Raw genomic sequence first — 17931 nt, 5'->3', positions numbered from 1 at the left:
TTCTTTGCAATTTCTTTATTAGGTCCTCTGTTACTTGGGAGAGCTTACTTACTGGTTGCCTTGGTGCCTTATCTCCAACTTCAATTGCTGCTTCTGAAGTCAGCCTAGCTACTGTTTATTCATTACCTCTATGTCATCTTCATCTCTCTGTTCAAAGGCTGTATATTTGTTTGCAAGTACCAGCCTGAATTTGTCTGCTTTTACCCTTACTGCCATAGTTTACCTATTTCTTCTTGACCAATTTTGCTCTTTCTCTCTTCAAATTGAGGTAAATCCTAGCCCTCACCAACCTATAATTACTGCACTTTACCCTACCTATCACTTCTACATCCTGCACTATGCTGGGATCAGCAGAAAGTATGAAGTCAATTTCATCTCTTGTTTCACCATTAGGGCTTTCCCAAGTCCACTTTCTGTTGCTATGCTTCCTGAAGAAGGAGTTGATTATTCACAGCTCATTTTCGTCGCGCAAACATGGCGGTGCGTCGTCTCCATCGGGTGGCCCGGCAGAACAACAAGTCTCGGAGATCAGAACAATGGCCTCCAAGTGCAATGTGCGTTTGCACGTGAAGCCACATCAACATCAACAACATTTCAGCGTCGTACCAGAGAGTGTTGTTGGCGTCGTGCAAACAAGGACTCGCGTCATGCCGAAGCTCGGATAAATAAGACGCCGGGTGCTCAGCATAGAAGAAAAATTAGACATTTGTTCGTGCTATCGAACGTGACACAAAGAAGCCAGTGCTGGCACGTGACAGGGATCTACTGTTGACTACGTTGTGTGGCATTTGGAATGTGAAGAAGTTGCTTGGCAGCGCTGCTGCGGCCGTGAAGAGATGTCGGCTGCGAGGTTCGACTTTTCGCCATCGTTTGCCTCTGTTGTTGCCGAAGTGTCGACTAGTGACAGTGATGAGGACGACAAGGAAAGCGACAGCACGGGCAATTCAGGCCCAACAGTGGCAGAAGGTGCGCGTTACTTCAGCGTCACGAATACAATCGTCACCCCATAAATGAAAAAGGCACCCAGCGACTTCTGCAGCGCTACCACCTACGTGCACGGAGAACATGCAACGCCAATGAGAAATCTGCCATGTGAGTGTTTGCCGAGAAAAGGGGGCTGGCTGAAGAGCTGGCTCGCAGCTTCAGTAAATTTGAAGCCGCTGTCGTAGCTGCTAGGCCTCCGCAGCATCAAACGAAAATAACACTTTTGTTGCGCGAAGTGAATAAATACTGCATGTCTTTTACCCCTTTCATCGCACTCTCTCAGAGTTCCATTTTTGACAGGTAAGTGGGTGATCTTATGCTATTTCAGTTAAGCAGTATTACTGTTTAGTACATACTTTTTCCGAGCTCCGGCTAACTACGGTTTAACGAGGTTTCACTGTATGTCCTTGTGGATTAGGAATCCTACTGCGTACTGCTTCTTATCTAGGTGACCAATATAGCAAAAGAAGGGGCCATTTGTCAGCACTGTGTAAGCCTCACCAGTTCTTCTAATCTCACTAAGGCCAATGATATCCCAAACAATGCCTGATAGTCCCTCAAGGAGTCCTGCTAGGCTAGCCTCACTCGAGAGAGTTCGGGTGTTAAATGGTGCCAGGGTCAGTTTCCATTCGTCGCCTGTCCAGGTCAAGAGATTCTTAGGCCCCTCGGCTGCATTACAGGTCTCACCGCCACCTTGGTCACATGCTTTGTAGCTGCTGAGGATTGAGGGCCACTGACCTGTGCAGTACCCATAGCAGCCACGATACCTTCATTCGAAGTAGTAATGAACAGGTTACAGAAGCTTTTTCTATACCTAGCGATGAAGTTAGAAGGGCCTTGCAAGACATGAAACGAGGAAAAGCGGCTGGAGAAGATGGAATAACAGTCTATTGAATCAAAGATGGAGGAGACATAATGCTTGAAAAACTGGCAGCCCTTCATACGAGGGCTGATCCAGAAATAAGGTGCCCATCAATTTTAGAAATAGACAACATTGTTTATTCTCATAGAAATTTACATAATTGGAAATATGAAACCTTGCTCTATTTTTATACACAATCACCATCTTTTTCTATGCATTTTTGTAGACGGTGCTCCTATTTCTGTATCCTAATGTCGTAGAACTCTGCCGCCAACCCGTTGAGGAAGCGTTTCACCTCTTCTTTGACTTCATCATCGCTCCAAAAGCATTGGCCACTCAAATGTTCCTTTCACTTGCGGAACAAGTGATAATCACTAGGCATGAGGTCTGGACTGTATGGTGGGTGGGGCATGACAGTCGACCCAAAGTTTGCCAAAAGTTCCTGGTTTTGATGGGAGACGTGAGGTTGGGTGTTGTCGTGAAGCAGCATTACACTGGCTGCCAGTCGTCATCACCGGCGGTTCTGGATAGCTCACCTGAGCTGTTGATTACCTATCTGAGTTGATTGTTGTCCCACGTTCCATTAAACCGATCAGCAGTATCTACTTACGATCCCCAAAAACAATGGCCATGAATTTGTCAGCAGAAGGTGTTTGTTTGAACTTCTTTGCAACTGGCGACTCTGGGTGACGCCCCTGTCTGGATCTTTGTTTTGTTTCGAGAATGAAATGAAACACCCACGTTTTGTCTCCCATAACAAGAGTCCAACAATCCTTCCTTATCTTCTTGACACCTTTGAAAAAAATGGCGAGCACAGTCAAGGTGTTTCTACTTGTGGTCTGATGTCAATAGCCGCAGTAACCATTCAGCACAACACTTTTGATACCCCAATTTTTCAATCAAAGCTCTTTCCACTGTACCATAAGAACTCCCAGTAATCTGAGCAACAAGTTCACAGATGGTGATCCTCCCGTTTTGAAGCACTTCGCGTTGGACTATCTCAATAACAGCCTGTGAAACTGACAGTCTTCCACTCCATTCTTCATCGTGGACTTCCTTTTGACCGGCACTAAGCTCCCTGCACCACTTCTGGACGTGTTGAACGGATGTACACTTGTCGCCACACACCTCTGTCAACTGACGATGAATATCCATGGGTGGTGTCCCTTTGGTATGCAAAAAGCGAATTACGGAATGAATCTTGCACTTGGCAGGATCAACAATGGGAACCTCCATATCGGATGGCTGCTGAGCCAAGAATGAGCGGCGCAGCCAAACGCGGCCGGGGGGAATCGAGACTGGGGGAACAGCCGCACGCAGCAGTGTTGCCGGATTTCGCCTCGCACCTTCCTGTGTGGCTGGAGCTCTTTCGGAACCTTATTGCTGGAGCAACCCTCGTACTAACTGTCTATCGACTTCAATGGCCCCACAGAACTGGAAGAATGCAAACATTAAACTAATCCACAAAAAGAGAGACATTAAAGAATTGAAAAATTAGAGACCCATTAGCTTACTTCCAGTATTGTATAAAATATTCACCATGATAATTTCCGATAGAACAAGGGCAACATTTGACTTCAGTCAAGCAAGAGAAGAGGCCGGCTTCAGGAACGGATACTCTACAATAGATCACATACACGTCATCAATCAGGTAATTGAGAAATCCATATAGTACAATCAGCCTCTCCATATGGCTTTCATAGATTACGAAAAAGCGTTTGATTCAGTAGAGATACCAGCAGTCATAAAGGCATTACGTAATCAAGGAGTACCGGATGCTTACATAAATATCTTCGAAAATGTTTATATAGATTCCACAGCTACATTAATTCTCCAGAAGAAAAGTAGAAAGATAACTGTAAAGGAAGGGGGCAAACAAGGAGACGCAATCTCTCAAATGCTATTCACTGCGTGCTTGGAAGAAGTATTCAAGCTATTAAACTGGCAAGGCTTAGGAGTGAGGATCAATGGCAGATTGATCGATTCGATTTGCAGATGACATTGTCCTGTTCAGCAACGCTGGGCACGAGTTACAACAAATGATTGAAGACCTTAAAAGAGAGAGTGTAGGAGTGGGGTTGAAGATTAATAGGCAGAAGACAAAGATAATGATGAATAGCCGGGTAAGGTAACGAGAGTTCAGTATCGCCAGTCAGCCTCTACAGTATGCGACGGACTACCTTAACCTAGGTCAATTACTCACAGAGGACCCTGATCACAAGAAGAATATTTACAGAAAAATAAAAATGGGTTAGAGCACATATGGCAGACATGGTCAAATGCTGACTGGAAGCTTACCATTATCATTGAAAAGAAATGTGTACAACCAATGCATTCTACCGGTGCTGACATATGGGGCAGAAACTTGGACACTTACAAAGAAGCTTGAAAAGAAGTTAAGTAATGTGCAAAAGCGATGGAACGAAGAATGCTAGGCATAACTTTAAGAGACAGAAAGAGAGCGGTTTGGATCAGAGAGCAAATGGGTATAGACAATATTCTAATAGACATTAAGAGGAAAAAATGGCGCTGGGCAGGTCATGTAATGCGCAGATTAAATAACCGGTGGACCATTAGGGTTACAGAATTGGTGCCAAGAGAAGGGAAGCGCAGTCGGGGATGGTAGAAGACTATGTGAGGTGATGAAATTAAATTCGCAGGCGCTAGTTGGAGTCGGTTGGCACAGGACAGGGGTAATTGGAGATCGCAGGGAGAGGCCTTTGTCCTGCAGTGCACATAAAATAGGCTGATGATGATGATGAACCAAAAGTAGAAATCGGTTGGGCTTTGCATTGCTCAACCACTGCCCACCTTTGTCCCTTCATGTTGACTGCTCATCCACACTTCTGCACATTTTCTTTCAGCAGTGCCTTTGTTGCCATTTCCTTGCACTATCTCTCTCTTGCAGTTTCCTTCCAGCAGTGCATGCTCCCATCAATGGACATGTCTGTGTATATGAATTACAGCATCTTTGGTGCTGTGCCTAGCTCGCTGCCTTCACACAGCGCCAAGACCGCTGTCGGCCATCTACTTTGTTGCGTCCAGTGCTGAGTCTCGTGAAAGTGAAACTATCTCGAATAGGGATCACCTGAGAATCCACCCCAGCAAGGATGTAAAGCGTGATAGCATGTGCAAAGATTGAACCAATTAGCATCTGGAAGGCATCTGCATATGCAGATCACATTAGATACACAAGTTCATGCATTTCAGAGCTTCCTGTCCACTTGCAAGCACACAAGACCCTTGCACAAGACTTCTCATGCACCCTTTGTTAGATTACGGGTTTTGTGATAAGACAGGATATGCGACGAGACATTGCTTTATGCCGGCACTGCTGGTTGCCCCCTCGGATGAGGACAGCACCAGAGATCGTCTTCTCCTCTCTACAGTTCTATCTGCATCCCCTCTGGCCTCGCAGGATAGTAGAAAGGGAAGCGCTATGGTTTCTGCAATGCTTCTGAAGGGAGTCATTGATAATTACAGCTGTCAAGCGGCTAATGTAGCGACAGCCAGGGAGCTCCAGAGAGTATTGCGCACATTCGATGAGGTGGGGTGAAAATGAGATTCTTCCGTGGCCTTTCCTCTCTTACTCCCACCTGTCATCTACATACACGCTCTGAACCACCCCACAATGTGGTGTGTGTGACAGCAGCAACCACAACAGCCCACAGCAACAGCAGCAGCAGTGGGAAAGTCGAAGGAAGAGGCAAAGAAAGCTTCGCTTTAAAAAATAACTTGCCGCAGGTGGGGAACAATCCCATGTCTTCACATTATGCGTGCGATCCTCTACCAATTGAGCTACCATGGCCCCATTCTCCCATCTACTTTCTCGGGTGTTACTACTAGAATAAAACCTGGGAGTGTTAGCCAGCACCACGACTCGCAAATCTTGGCGGTGGATGCGGAACATCCTTTCTGCTGCAGGTGTCACGAGTGCATAATTTTTTTGGGTAAAGGCAACTGGTCAATAAACCCACACATGCTACCTGAAGGCATCAACGTTGCCAGATTTGAGACCCTCATTATGTAATGAACGAGAAGAAAGGGGGTTAACCGAGGAGCCTGATATTTATTAATCATGGCATAATAGGCCATGATTAATATTTTTATTATTAATCATTTATATTTATTTATTTATTATTTATTAATCATGGCATAATAGGCCAACAAACAGACACCAAGGATAACACAGGGGAAATTTGCTTCTTGTGTTTTCATCCACTTTCATTTCCCTTAATTTATCATTTCTTTAATTCAATCAGTAAGTGCAAGTAATTTCCCCTGTGAATAACACAATATTTTGAGCAAAGTGATCTCATTATAACAAGAGATTACTGTATTTGATTTCACTCGAAATAAGTTGTCTTATCACCAATATAAATTATATGCTTTCAAATAAATATTCTCCTTGAAAACATCTCGTTAGTATACAGTTGAACCCACTTATATTGATACCGGTTTTAACAATATATCAGTTATAACAATGAAAAGCTACTGCACCTTCAACTTTTGTATGTTTTATATAACCCGCTTACTACAATGTCCCCATGCAGCATTATCAGTTATAACGATGAAGTCTGGCTGCTGGGTGTCCGTGCCAAAAGGTAGTGAAATGTGATATCCTTGAAAAAAAAAACAAAAGAACACAAGAAATTTGAGCCGCTTAACAATGGCCCTGACAGCCGCCATGTGCTCATTTTTCAGCCTTCTCCACGCACCTCTCTCTCGTCGCCCTTCCACCGCTCTGAACACGAATGGGCTGCCCCATAGCTCTATGCCACGGCACTCTCCAAAACATGAATGGACTGCACCAACTGCGCTACCCCCAGATTGCTTGCTGGCTCCTCATTCAGCGCAGTTCAGCAAACAGCTTAACTGCTCGCATTCGTCTTTGTTGGTTGCGTTGAAATCGTTCCTGGCCACATGGTTTGGCCATCTCGTTTGACTTGCCACCGAAACGGAAGATGGCTGATCCGCCTGCTCATCATCGCAATGCACGATGTTACCGGTGAAAAGAAAACACACGGTTATAGATTTGGAAACTAAGTGCTTCTAACCAATGAGACGATCATCACGAACATGCTTGCATTGGATAGCGATGGTGACGACGACAGTGATGATGATGTAGGGTAGGCTGCCTCAACGTTGTCCTCACAGGAGGCCCGGCAGATGATTCAGTCTCTCCGGTGCTTCGTTCTCGCGAGAAACCTTCCTCTCCGGCATATTGACCTCTGACAAAAGCGGGTGCGTTACTCCTCGCAGAACAGTGGCGCACTGTTGCGCCACCGTGTCTCTCTCCTCGCCTGCGCCGATTACTGTTCGCTCGCTTGGCTGTGGCCGGGTGTGGCCCACTCGCGCCGCGCCCGGAGACTGGCATGTCTCCGCTGCCACGGGCGCTTTTGCGAAAAGCTTTAAAGCACCTGTTCCGTTCTCTCGGTAACCTCCACTGCCGATGTCTATTACAATGCCCGACTTGACGATAAAGTCTCGACCCAAAATAACAGGCACTGATAAACCCGGGAGATGTACGAGGCGTTGTCGCCTCACACGTTTCTCCCAACGGATCACTAACCTAGCTGCACCGCTAGATTGTGCTGTGCCGGAAGCAAGTCGGAAGGTGGTGTCATTATCTCTCAAGCGGATATTGTTCTCGCGGAGATGATGCAGCACCTCGTCACCAAATAATGAAGCGCTTGCTCCGGTATCCAATAATGCAGCGAATTTCTTTCGGGCTATCGTTAGCTCGATGAATGGCGCCTGCGAGTTTGCAACACCTCCTACGCGACAAGCCGAAGGCGCAAGTAACTCGACACCACCAGCTATGTTCGACGTCGCCGCACGGGACCCAAGCGGCCTCGCCCGTTTCCCGAGCCACGCGCTCGGCCTCGGCCCGGCGTGCGGCCGCAGTCACGGGCGATGTGCCCTGGTCGGCTGCATTGGTAGCAGCGGCCGCTGAAACCTCGTTGGCCTGGGCGGCCGTCGCTCCACTCCGGCTCGCCGTAGCTTCCTTGAACTGCGTTTGGCGTGTGCCGCTCCTCCAGTCTCGCATCGGCCTCTCGTTCCTGTCGCAGCGCGCTGAGTGCGGCATTAGTCGGGGCTGTTCTCAGCGCGTAGGCGTACGGGTCCAAAGCGCGGTCTGATAACTCCCAACTACGCTGGACCTGCTGCTCCGCGAACGATGCCGGCGCGTCGACTCTAGACGAGTGGGAAGTGATCGTGCCGCCGTTCCACGCGCAGCGAGGCTCGAGTGACAGCGCCGCGGGTAGAGGCGGACGGTATGCTCGCGCCGCGAGGATGTCCCCCTGGATGCGCTTCGCCTTGGCGGCGAGTTCGTCTAGGTCTGTAAACCTACATCCTCTGAAGTAGGCCGCGAAAGTGGAGTGTGCCTGCCGTGTGACACGCTCAACTTTCTCTGCATCGGTTGCGCGAGGGTTCGCGAGACGATAAAGTTCGTCCATCGCTCGAACATATTCCAGCAGGGACTCGTCCGGATGCTGGGTACGAAGCTCCAACTCTCTCCTTAAACGCCACTCGTAATTGGGCGGAAGAAATTCCTTGCGGAACTCTTCTACCGTGCGGCATCAGTGTCCGGTCAGTCGGAACCATCGAGCCGCCTGGTCAGTCAGTGAAACCGGGATCACGCGCGTGACTAGTTCGGCGTCTGAAAGCCCGGTTGCCTGCTGGTAGTGCAGCAGACGGTCGAGGTACTCACTCGCACTCGTGCGATCGTGGTACCCACTGTAGGTAGGCATGTCTACCTTAATCCGTGGTCGCTCGCTCTGCGACGAGGCCTGCATTGTGCCTTGCAGGGCGCCGGCTAAGCTCTGCATGATTTGCAACGCGTTTTGTAGCATTGCCTCGCTCGACGGCAAACTCGTGCCCGAAGGGCTGGATGCCTCCGCCGCCCGGGTCGAGTTATTTAGTGGCATGTGTGTCTCTGTGTCCACGTCGCGAAGCGGCGAGGGGCTCGACGTGGTACGCCTCATATCAAGGTTAACCTCTGTCCACGTGGCATTTGTGCCAGCCTGACTGTTTCGCGTGAAACACTCAAAACCAAAGCTACCGGTTTGTTCAGCAGCTGCCGCCGCGTTAGCAATAGGCTGCTGACTTTGCGTCGCTACATTTGACAACATGAACAAATCTGAGAGGTCAGACAAGCCAGCCGCCATTGTTTGCTGAAACGTGGGTAGTCCTAGCGCCAACACACACCACAAGACTCGCCGTGTTGCCGAATTCGCCCTACGTTGGTAGTGCCAAATGTGGGGGTTCCACTCTGCGTGCGGCTAGGGCTGAAGGCGAGCTCCGGATCTAGCCCCACGCAGTCGCTTTGTGTTACTCCCCAACCCGCAGCGCGGGAATCGCGGCTACGCAGGGTTCGAATGAATAAGGCAACCAGCGGCGTCAACTGTAAGAACGTTTATTGCTACCGGCAATAAAGAACACTGGCAGAGGGACGTCCTCTCTGTAATAGTAATAAATAGGCTGGCCTCGTTGCCCGGGATAGTCAGGCAACGTGGTCACTCACGGGTTGCGGCAGGTACTCCAGTCCGGCAGGTTAGGGATCCGGCCTCAGAGAGCCAGGGTCTCCCCCGGTCGCGCTGTTTTGTACCTTTTTACCTGGGCGAGGGGAATGTCCTCCTCGCCCGTCAGCTACCTGCCCGTGAGTCGGGGAGGAAGGGCGCACGCGCGTCGCGAGAGCGAGGGAGAATCGGGAGAGGGCATAGTGTGCCTCTCCCCAGTCTATGCCGGCTCTCGACGCGACGGCGCGGGGGAAGATGGGCGCGTGTGCTCCCCGCAAAGTATGTTGTGAGGTGTTTGTGGCTATCTAGCCTCAGCGTTTCTTCTGGATTTCTCAAGTTGGCAGGCTGTCGAGGCAACCTTCTCGCATTTTTAGAAGGCCCCTTTTGGGGCCACCAAGGCGATGCCTCGGCGGTACTGGCATATCGCTTACCACCTGTGACACCTCTTTGCTGTTGTTATAGCAGTGCCATTCTTTAACTACAAGAGCTGCAGCTTGATACACGCGATCAGAGCGCTCAGAAAGCAGTTAAACGAGTGAACACGATCAGCAGCCAGATGGAGGAATGTGGTGGAGAGAGGCACTGGCCTCCGTGCCATTATAGTTTTTTCACAACAGCTCTGCCATCCCTCTATTTTGATTTTTTCATGCAACTCAGTTATAACAATAATCGGTTATAACAATAGAATTTTCATGGCACTTGAATATTGTTATAAGTGGGTTTGACTATATATCTTTATAAGGTCACCACTATACATATTGTATTTACTTGATTCTAACACAGCCTCGATTGCAATGCGCACCTGTTTTTCATAACCAAAAAAATAAAACGCCCTCGATTGTAACACGCATCCATTTGCCGTGATCTAAAGAAAGAAAAGTCCTTTACAGTAATGCGCACCTCATTCTTTCATACAGAAATACAACTTTCCCTCATTTGGAAAAACGAAGATTTACTCCCAATGCACTAAAGTTGCGATAAATAAAAAAAAGTAGCAGTTTCGCATGAAAGGTGAAGCATCGATTATGATAGCAAATTAGTAGACAGCTACATGAAAAGTAAGGGTAGTAGTTTTATCGGCCATATAAACTTCTAAAGATTCGCTCAGTAACCAAGTTAACAAGTACGGTGTCACGCGCACACAAGCATGAACACATCTCACTCAATGACCGCAGAAACTCTCTAAACGCTGCAGTGAGGAAGTGCGGTAGCAGGATCAAGGAAATTGACCTTTATGCGGCCCTTCGCTTCGAAGTGAACTAAGCGACGAGAACATAGCATGGTGCGCCTAGATGCGCAGACTCTTGTCTCTGCCGCAGTTCGCTTTCGAGATAGGGGCCACGCCATACATAACAGCGGCTGGCGTAGAATGCCTCTCCTGTTTGCGCCAGTACCGCATGCATGTTTCAGGAACCCCGAACACCTGTGATGCGGCTCGATTTTTGGCCATCTCTGCACATGTGATCACTTTCCTTTTAATTGCGGCATCGTGATGAACTGGGCATGTCTTTGCAGTTGGCACTTCCATGCTGATAGAGTAAACGCAGTAAACGGGAAGACGGAGGGTGCACCAACCTAAGCCACACGTACTACAGCACATGGAGAAAGCTATGAGAGCTAGGCTCGAAGCGCGTATGGGGCGGCCACTTTGAACTGTCAATGGCAATATGGTAATGCAGATTTAGGGTCGTACTCGATTCTAACGTGCACGCAATTTTTTGACCCGTTTAATTGGATAAAAAGTGTGCGTTAAATTCGAGTAAATACGATACATTTGCTTTTATGCCAGTTATAACAAATTACACTTGCTGCCTCACCTTCAATTTCTTGCTGCTCAACCTTCAAATTCTTGCTGTATCAAGTTAACCACTTATGCACAAGGTTTTTGCACAGGGTGAGAACTTCATCCATGACTGCGCCCATCATTGAAGGTTATATTTTGTTTGGAAAGTTTACAAGCAGCAAGTATTAAATTTCTAATAAGCATTTTTGATGCCTCACCTTTGGTAGCTTTATATATGTGAAAAAAAAAGTAAAAGGCATTTCATGCGTCCAAGTGCTTTAAGAGTGAAATGGATCATTACATGGTCGCTGATACCTTGCAGGAACGTTAGAGGTGAAACCAAGTTGGGGGCAGTGGTAAGAATGAGATCCAGGATATTGGCAGAAGTCAGTGTAGTGCGCGTGGGGTAGTGTACAAGTTGAATAAGGTTAAAATCGCGGCACAGGTCCAAAAATTCTAAAAATTGAGGACAACTCTGTTTCACAACTACGTCATCCTTCGACCACACAACATTGGGAAAATTAAAATCCCCTAGTATAAACAAGGGTGATGTGGGGTATCTAACAATGAGGTTATTAATCACATCATGAAGTTCATGGCAAAACGAAATAGGGGCAGCGGGTGGTTTATAACAGGCACAGAAAATAAGCTCGCGATTGGAAATGACAACCCGTACACACACAAGTTCTAATGACGATGTAATCGGAATGATGTGAGAAACAAGAGCATCTTTGACACCGATAAGAACTCCCCCTCCTGATCGAATGTCGCGGTCATATCGGTATAAACTATAAGTGTTTTCGCAATCCAGTATTTCACTGCTGCTTATTTTTGCTGACAGCCACGTTTCCGTAATGATAACAATGTCAGCAGAACAGGAATCAATGGCTGATGACAAAGCTATGCGTTTGTTGAGTACACTTCGTGCATTAGTGAATAGTATTGATAGGCTTTTGACGTTTTGGTGTACGGCAGATAGCTATGAAGAATCATTCACCTGGGCGGCAGCGGACTCAGGTACAGCGGTTGGCACGTGTGAAGGGGGATACATTTCACAGATGCTATCGGTGGCTGCGCAGTAAACGTATGTCTTTTTGTTAATGATTAGTTTATTATAACGAAGTGTAAAATTCTGTTTGCTGGCGTTTCCGAAGTTTATAAGTCTCTTACGCAATTGCCTAGTATTTTTGCAGAAATCCTCACCTACAGATACACCAGAACCCTTTAGCTTTGCCCTCAAGGAAAGGATGCTTTCTTTAATCTTAAATGCCGAGAACATAACAATTATGGGGCGGGTTTTATTCGCAGAAAACGACCCCAATCGGTGCGCTCTAGATATAGCCGTGTCTGGAATAGAAATATCGGAATGCATTGACAGTATGTCCCGAACTCGAGTTTCAGACTCAGCCCAAGTCTCTGTGGGACTGTCAGTGATACCGTAAAAGAGCAGGTTATCCCTCCTTGATTGATCCTCAAGGTCGTCAAGGCGAGAGGCAAGGACACTTTTCTCATTTTTGACTGCTTTCTTGACTGCTTCCTCGATTTCGGCCATAGGTGGCGAGTTCTCGAAATTCTCTACAAAGAATTCTACTTTAGTTAGCCTGGTGGTTAAATCAGATACGGTTTGAGCGAGTGCGTCTTGTTTTTGTTTAAGTTCACCTAGCGCACCCATAACTTCGGCATGTCTCGAGTCAATTTTAGACGACAGGTCGCCGATTACCGCAAGTAATTGTGTATACTGTGCACTAGAATCATTGAGAGGCCCGGGATTCGTCTCGACATCGCCACAAACCAGTAATGCCCTTGCCACTAGTACACAATCACAAAAGCATTGGAATAACACACTTGGGCACGGGATAAGCAGCAAACAGAGATTGTTCGATCGCTTGCTAAGAAGTGATGGTTTTTTACCAACCTGCATGTATAACAGAAACGGGTTTGTAAGCGACGAATGCATTGCCGCCGCTATCCCGTGCCCACTGAAGGCCGAAGTCGGATCCGCCGCCCTTTTGTACTCTTCTGATGAGACTGTCGGTGACGATGCCGCTGGCCAGCCGCTGACTGAAGGGGCGCCGTGATCCAAGTAAGGAAGGTAGCATGCTTCATCATGGTCGAAAGTTGGCGCCGACGGCGGCGTTATCGGTGAGACTGCTGATGCTTCGGACGAGAGATATGCTCCCAGCAAAGTGACGATCTGCATGTATAACAGAAACGGGTTTGTAAGCGACGAATGCATTGTCGCCGCTATCCCGTGCCCACTGAAGGCCGAAGTCGGATCCGCCGCCCTTTTGTACTCTTCTGATGAGACTGTCGGTGACGATGCCGCTGGCCAGCCGCTGACTGAAGGGGCGCCGTGATCCAAGTAAGGAAGGTAGCATGCTTCATCATGGTCGAAAGTTGGCGCCGACGGCGGCGTTATCGGTGAGACTGCTGATGCTTCGGACGAGAGATATGCTCCCAGCAAAGTGACGATCTGCATGTATAACAGAAACGGGTTTGTAATCGACGAATGCATTGTCGCCGCTATCCCGTGCCTAAATAATAATAATAAAAAAAAATAATAATAATAATAAATAATAATAACTAATAATAAATAAAATCTTTGTTACACTTTAATGAAAGATCTGTTTCCTATTTTTGTTCACGTATATCAGACATAAAAAGAAATCTGCACGTATTTACCAAGTATAAAAAATGTATAGTACACGGAACACCACGTGCAGTCCATTTTACAGGCATTTTTTTTTTGCTTATTATCCTATCCTCGGGGCCCAATGGGAATTATAAGGAGATGGGTACATGGTTTACAAACAATCAAAAACATTCAAACCTATGAGGACAACAATAAGATAATAGGCAGAAATAGCAGCAAATAAAATAAAAAGAAAGAACAGAGAAATTAAGGTCATTTCAAAAGATGATCGGTTACAGCGGTTTTGAATGGTTATGCATTACTATAACATCGATAGAACAGTAACGTAACCTTGGAATTCCTTTACTTTATTAGAATGAAAAATGTAACCTAAAACTTATCCTTAAAAAATTACGTTGCAATCATCGCTAGAATAAAAAAACAAATGTCCTTAGCTATCGCCGAAGAGACACGTACGAAGGCGAACGCCTTGTAAAGCCTACTCTAATTCACTCTAGTCCTCCTTCATCCACCCTAATCCTCCTTAATTAATACACCTTAATCCCTCTAATTCAGTGTAATCCCCCTTAATCCAATCACTATAATCAATAATGAAATTTGCTAATGATTAGCATCTCTTATACACGGCTGGACATGCTTTGGTTCGTTTCTGGCCTTCCTTGGATCGTGTGATATGTTCTGTACCTCGCAACACGGCCTTGGAACATGGAGATCAAGGCATTTGCCTTAAAAATTACGTTTTCTCTTCGCCAGCATAGAAACACATCGAGTTCCTCACTCGAAGCCCAGCTGAGCTTGCACACGCTTTTCGTGCAAGCGACAAGCGCTAGAGAAGACTGTTGTAATCAAAACAAACCCCGATTTATAAATCAGCTGCCCACATTTGAACTGTGCTGCTGCTACAGCTTAATAAAAACAAAAAGCGCAGCAGCCCGCTTGCCGATGCTGTGGAAACACGGCGGGCTATGAAGACCGGATGGTGCCGCGGCACCCACCTGCACTGCAGCGCCCCTAGCGGCAGCTGCCGACATTCATTGCATTTGGTGCCACCCGGGAGGCCGCGGACGGCACACTAGCCAGTATATTCTAGGCACTATATAAAGGTGCAGAAAGTGGACGCCATGGCGCATGAGTTCAGAAAACCTGAGACGGCGCTCAATAAGCAGGGAGGAAATTTGCTTATATATATATATATATATATATATATATATATATATATATATATATATATTCCGGAGATGAAGACGCATCAGGTTTTGCGAGCGCATGCTCTGCCCAAGCAAGTGTCGCCTAGAAATGGAGGCACGTCTCTTCCTTCTTTCTCCCTTCTTACTGCGCATGCTTCTTATTTTCGTGCTTATTTCTGCAGTCGTACTAACTACCCGTGGAGCAATTTAACCTCCGCATTCGCGGGGATGCCACATGGTCACATTTTGGACATTCCAGACAGTGTCCTCTATGTGCGATTGCGCTTTCGAATAGTTCAAGTGCTCACCTCGAGTGAGACAGTTGTGGTGTCCATGGCAAGGAATGTGAAAACAAACAAGAAACATTGCGCTTTCTTTTTGTCTGCAGATTTCTCAGCGTCAGCATCTGCTTTGCATGCATCACTTACGGTGCTTTGGTGGTGCGTGGTGGCAGAATCTATGGAAAATAGCAACAGCACAGGCCAAGAGCCAAAAGCGACGTTTTCATCGATAGCTCAAACGGTGACAACTTGTGAACTGAGGGGTTGATGGGTGGAATGGTTCATTTTGGGACTTTCACTATAACGACATTTCAGAATAATTAACAATTTTCGGTGGTCCCACATGACTCATTATATTAAGATTAGACTGTATTTAGGTTTTTTTTTTACTCAATTCAATATTCGATTCAAAATCTACTATTCGGTATTTGCACAGCCATACTTGAAATGCTTCTTCTTCCTTATTGTCTGCTTCCAACAAATGCCGGCACACATTCGCTATTGTGCTCATCTCTCGTTGTTTCCAGCATAGGAATGCACGAACATTATAGCAACTTCAGATAAAAAAAATTCTGATAACAAATGTTGCATGTTTCCTGTGTTACCACTGCATTATTGGACACTCTGACCAGAAAGCTTCCCATTGCGCTAAAAAGAATGGGTACCACAAATATTGCTTGTCAATCCCTCTATTGTGTGAATACAATTTGGTACACAGAAGTACTTTTGCAATCAAGGCCTGCTATTTTCAACAGCGAAGTTGGGCTGCATGTATCGGTGTTGCACGTTTGGTGCAAATGAGTGGTTGTCTGTGCACCCCTCGACCCACGCTATTTAACACTATGCTGGCTGCTTTCTGAGTAGTCACCACCTACTCTGGTGAGAGTGCTGTGCTGTGCTGCCACAGAGTTGACCACAGGCCACATATTCTGCAAAATAACTTTGACGCACCTTTAAAAAAAAAAAAAGACGTGCAGTAAAGAATGTAGCTTTGCCCACCTAAGTGCCACATATGGCAAGAGGCCGAAGGAACTTGAGTCTGCCAACAGAAGCTGTGCGTGGCACATTTGAATTGTTAAGGTAGTCATTACCTGGATCTATATCACATGGAGAAAATAATGTCACCTCTGTCCACAGTCAGTCAAAAGAGCCTAAGCAGAGGTTCAATGTAACTCATTAGGTGCTCACTATATGCACATGCTTTGCTCATTGATTTTGGCCTCACCATTGGGAATCTTGTCAAGGTAGAGGCCCTTTGGCGGAGCGCTGCCCGATGGAGTGCGAGTGTGGCAGCGCAGGTCATTCGGTTGGTAGCGTGACTCGAGATCATCAGCAGCGCTCCCGTAGCTGCGCACCGTGTCAAAGTTGTTGAGAGTGGCCTCCCGGGCGGTTGTGTACGAGGCTGGTCGCTGCTCCAGGTTGCTAATCTGCAGAGCACAGCATCATTCCCATTGTCTTCAAACCAAACAGAGAAGTACGCCTCTCAGATGGCACTCGTTACAAATGCAGCAATGAAGAAACAGCAGTGTATTCATACTTTATTTTTATTTATTATTCCCTCAGGGCCAAAGGCATTACAGAGGGGTGTGGGTAGTATACCGTATTTACTTGAACCTAGGCCGACCCCAATTCTAAGCTGACCCCCTAAAGACCGAAGCCCAAATATATATATATTGTTACACACGAGGTGTTTTAATGCAGAACCAGATGAATCTGGTTGATAGGCGCGGTTGTTGAAGAGCAGTCTCGCGGCAGCTTGGCTAACGTCGTTCTCTTCCTTCTTTCATCTGGTTGTCTGCGCGGCAGGCGTGGTTCATGACAGCTTGTGACATTTCCCCGCTGGCAGCCGAAGCCCGCCGGGCGAGTCAGTCATCTCGTGGGTTGTAACGCCTCAGACGCGCAACGTGTGTCACTTCAGCCTTGGCCGAGCGTCGTCCACTGCTCGTGAGACGCGCGATGCGGTAGTTTACTTCACTGAGGCGCTCCAGAATAACGTAAGGGCCGACATAGTGGGCGAGAAACTTCTGGCACAAGCCATGCTTCCGCAACAGCGTCCAGAGCCACACAAGGTCACCAGGATCGAAGTAAACGTGGCGGTGACGCCCGTCATAGCGTATCTTGGACCGGTCCTGCGATGCTAGGGTGCGTAGCCTAGCGAGGCATCGCGCTTCTTCTGCTCGACAGAGAATCTCATCAACTGATTCGTTGTCATGAGCGAAGTAGGGAAATATGGTGTCGAGGGTGTAGCGCGGCGGACGAGCATACAAAAGGAAAAATGGTGAGTAACCAGTGGTTTCGTGTCTCGCGGTATTGAAGGCATAGGTAATGAAAGGCAAGATACTGTCCCAATTCTTGTGTGTTGAATCGACGTACATGGACAGCATGTTGGCAAGCGTTCTGTTTGTGCGCTCGACCAGACCATTAGTTTGTGGATGGTAGGGCGTACAATGGCGGAAGCTACATGAACACAGACGAAGGGTTTCTTCAACCACGTCCGCGGTAAACTGTCGCCCACGATCGCTGATTACTATGCGAGGAGGTCCATGTCGGAGTATAACGTTAGCCAGCAAGAAGATAGAAACTTCTGTAGCTGTGGCCGATGGCAATGCGGCGGTCTCACAATAGCGGGTAAGGTGATCTACGCAAACGATAACCCAATGA

The 17931-nt window shown here is 47.2% G+C and overlaps 1 protein-coding gene across 2 annotated transcripts in view; it reads right to left on the bottom strand.

The window, feature by feature from the left end:
- The window catches only part of LOC142578574 (fat-like cadherin-related tumor suppressor homolog), a 512562-nt gene that overhangs the window by 22809 nt on the left and 471822 nt on the right, over positions 1-17931 (bottom strand). For both annotated transcript variants that reach the window (XR_012827230.1, XM_075687953.1), the window contains exon 35: positions 16496-16697. Coding sequence is in view for 1 of the 2 variants with exons in the window: in XM_075687953.1 (XP_075544068.1) it covers positions 16496-16697 (202 nt within the window). In the remaining variant the exon portion in view is untranslated. The remainder of the gene's footprint in view (positions 1-16495; positions 16698-17931) is intronic.

This window comes from Dermacentor variabilis, chromosome 4 (assembly GCF_050947875.1).
Source record: "Dermacentor variabilis isolate Ectoservices chromosome 4, ASM5094787v1, whole genome shotgun sequence".
In the NCBI taxonomy this organism is placed as follows: Eukaryota; Metazoa; Arthropoda; class Arachnida; order Ixodida; family Ixodidae; genus Dermacentor; species Dermacentor variabilis.
This window is presented reverse-complemented; position numbering and strand designations above follow the sequence as displayed.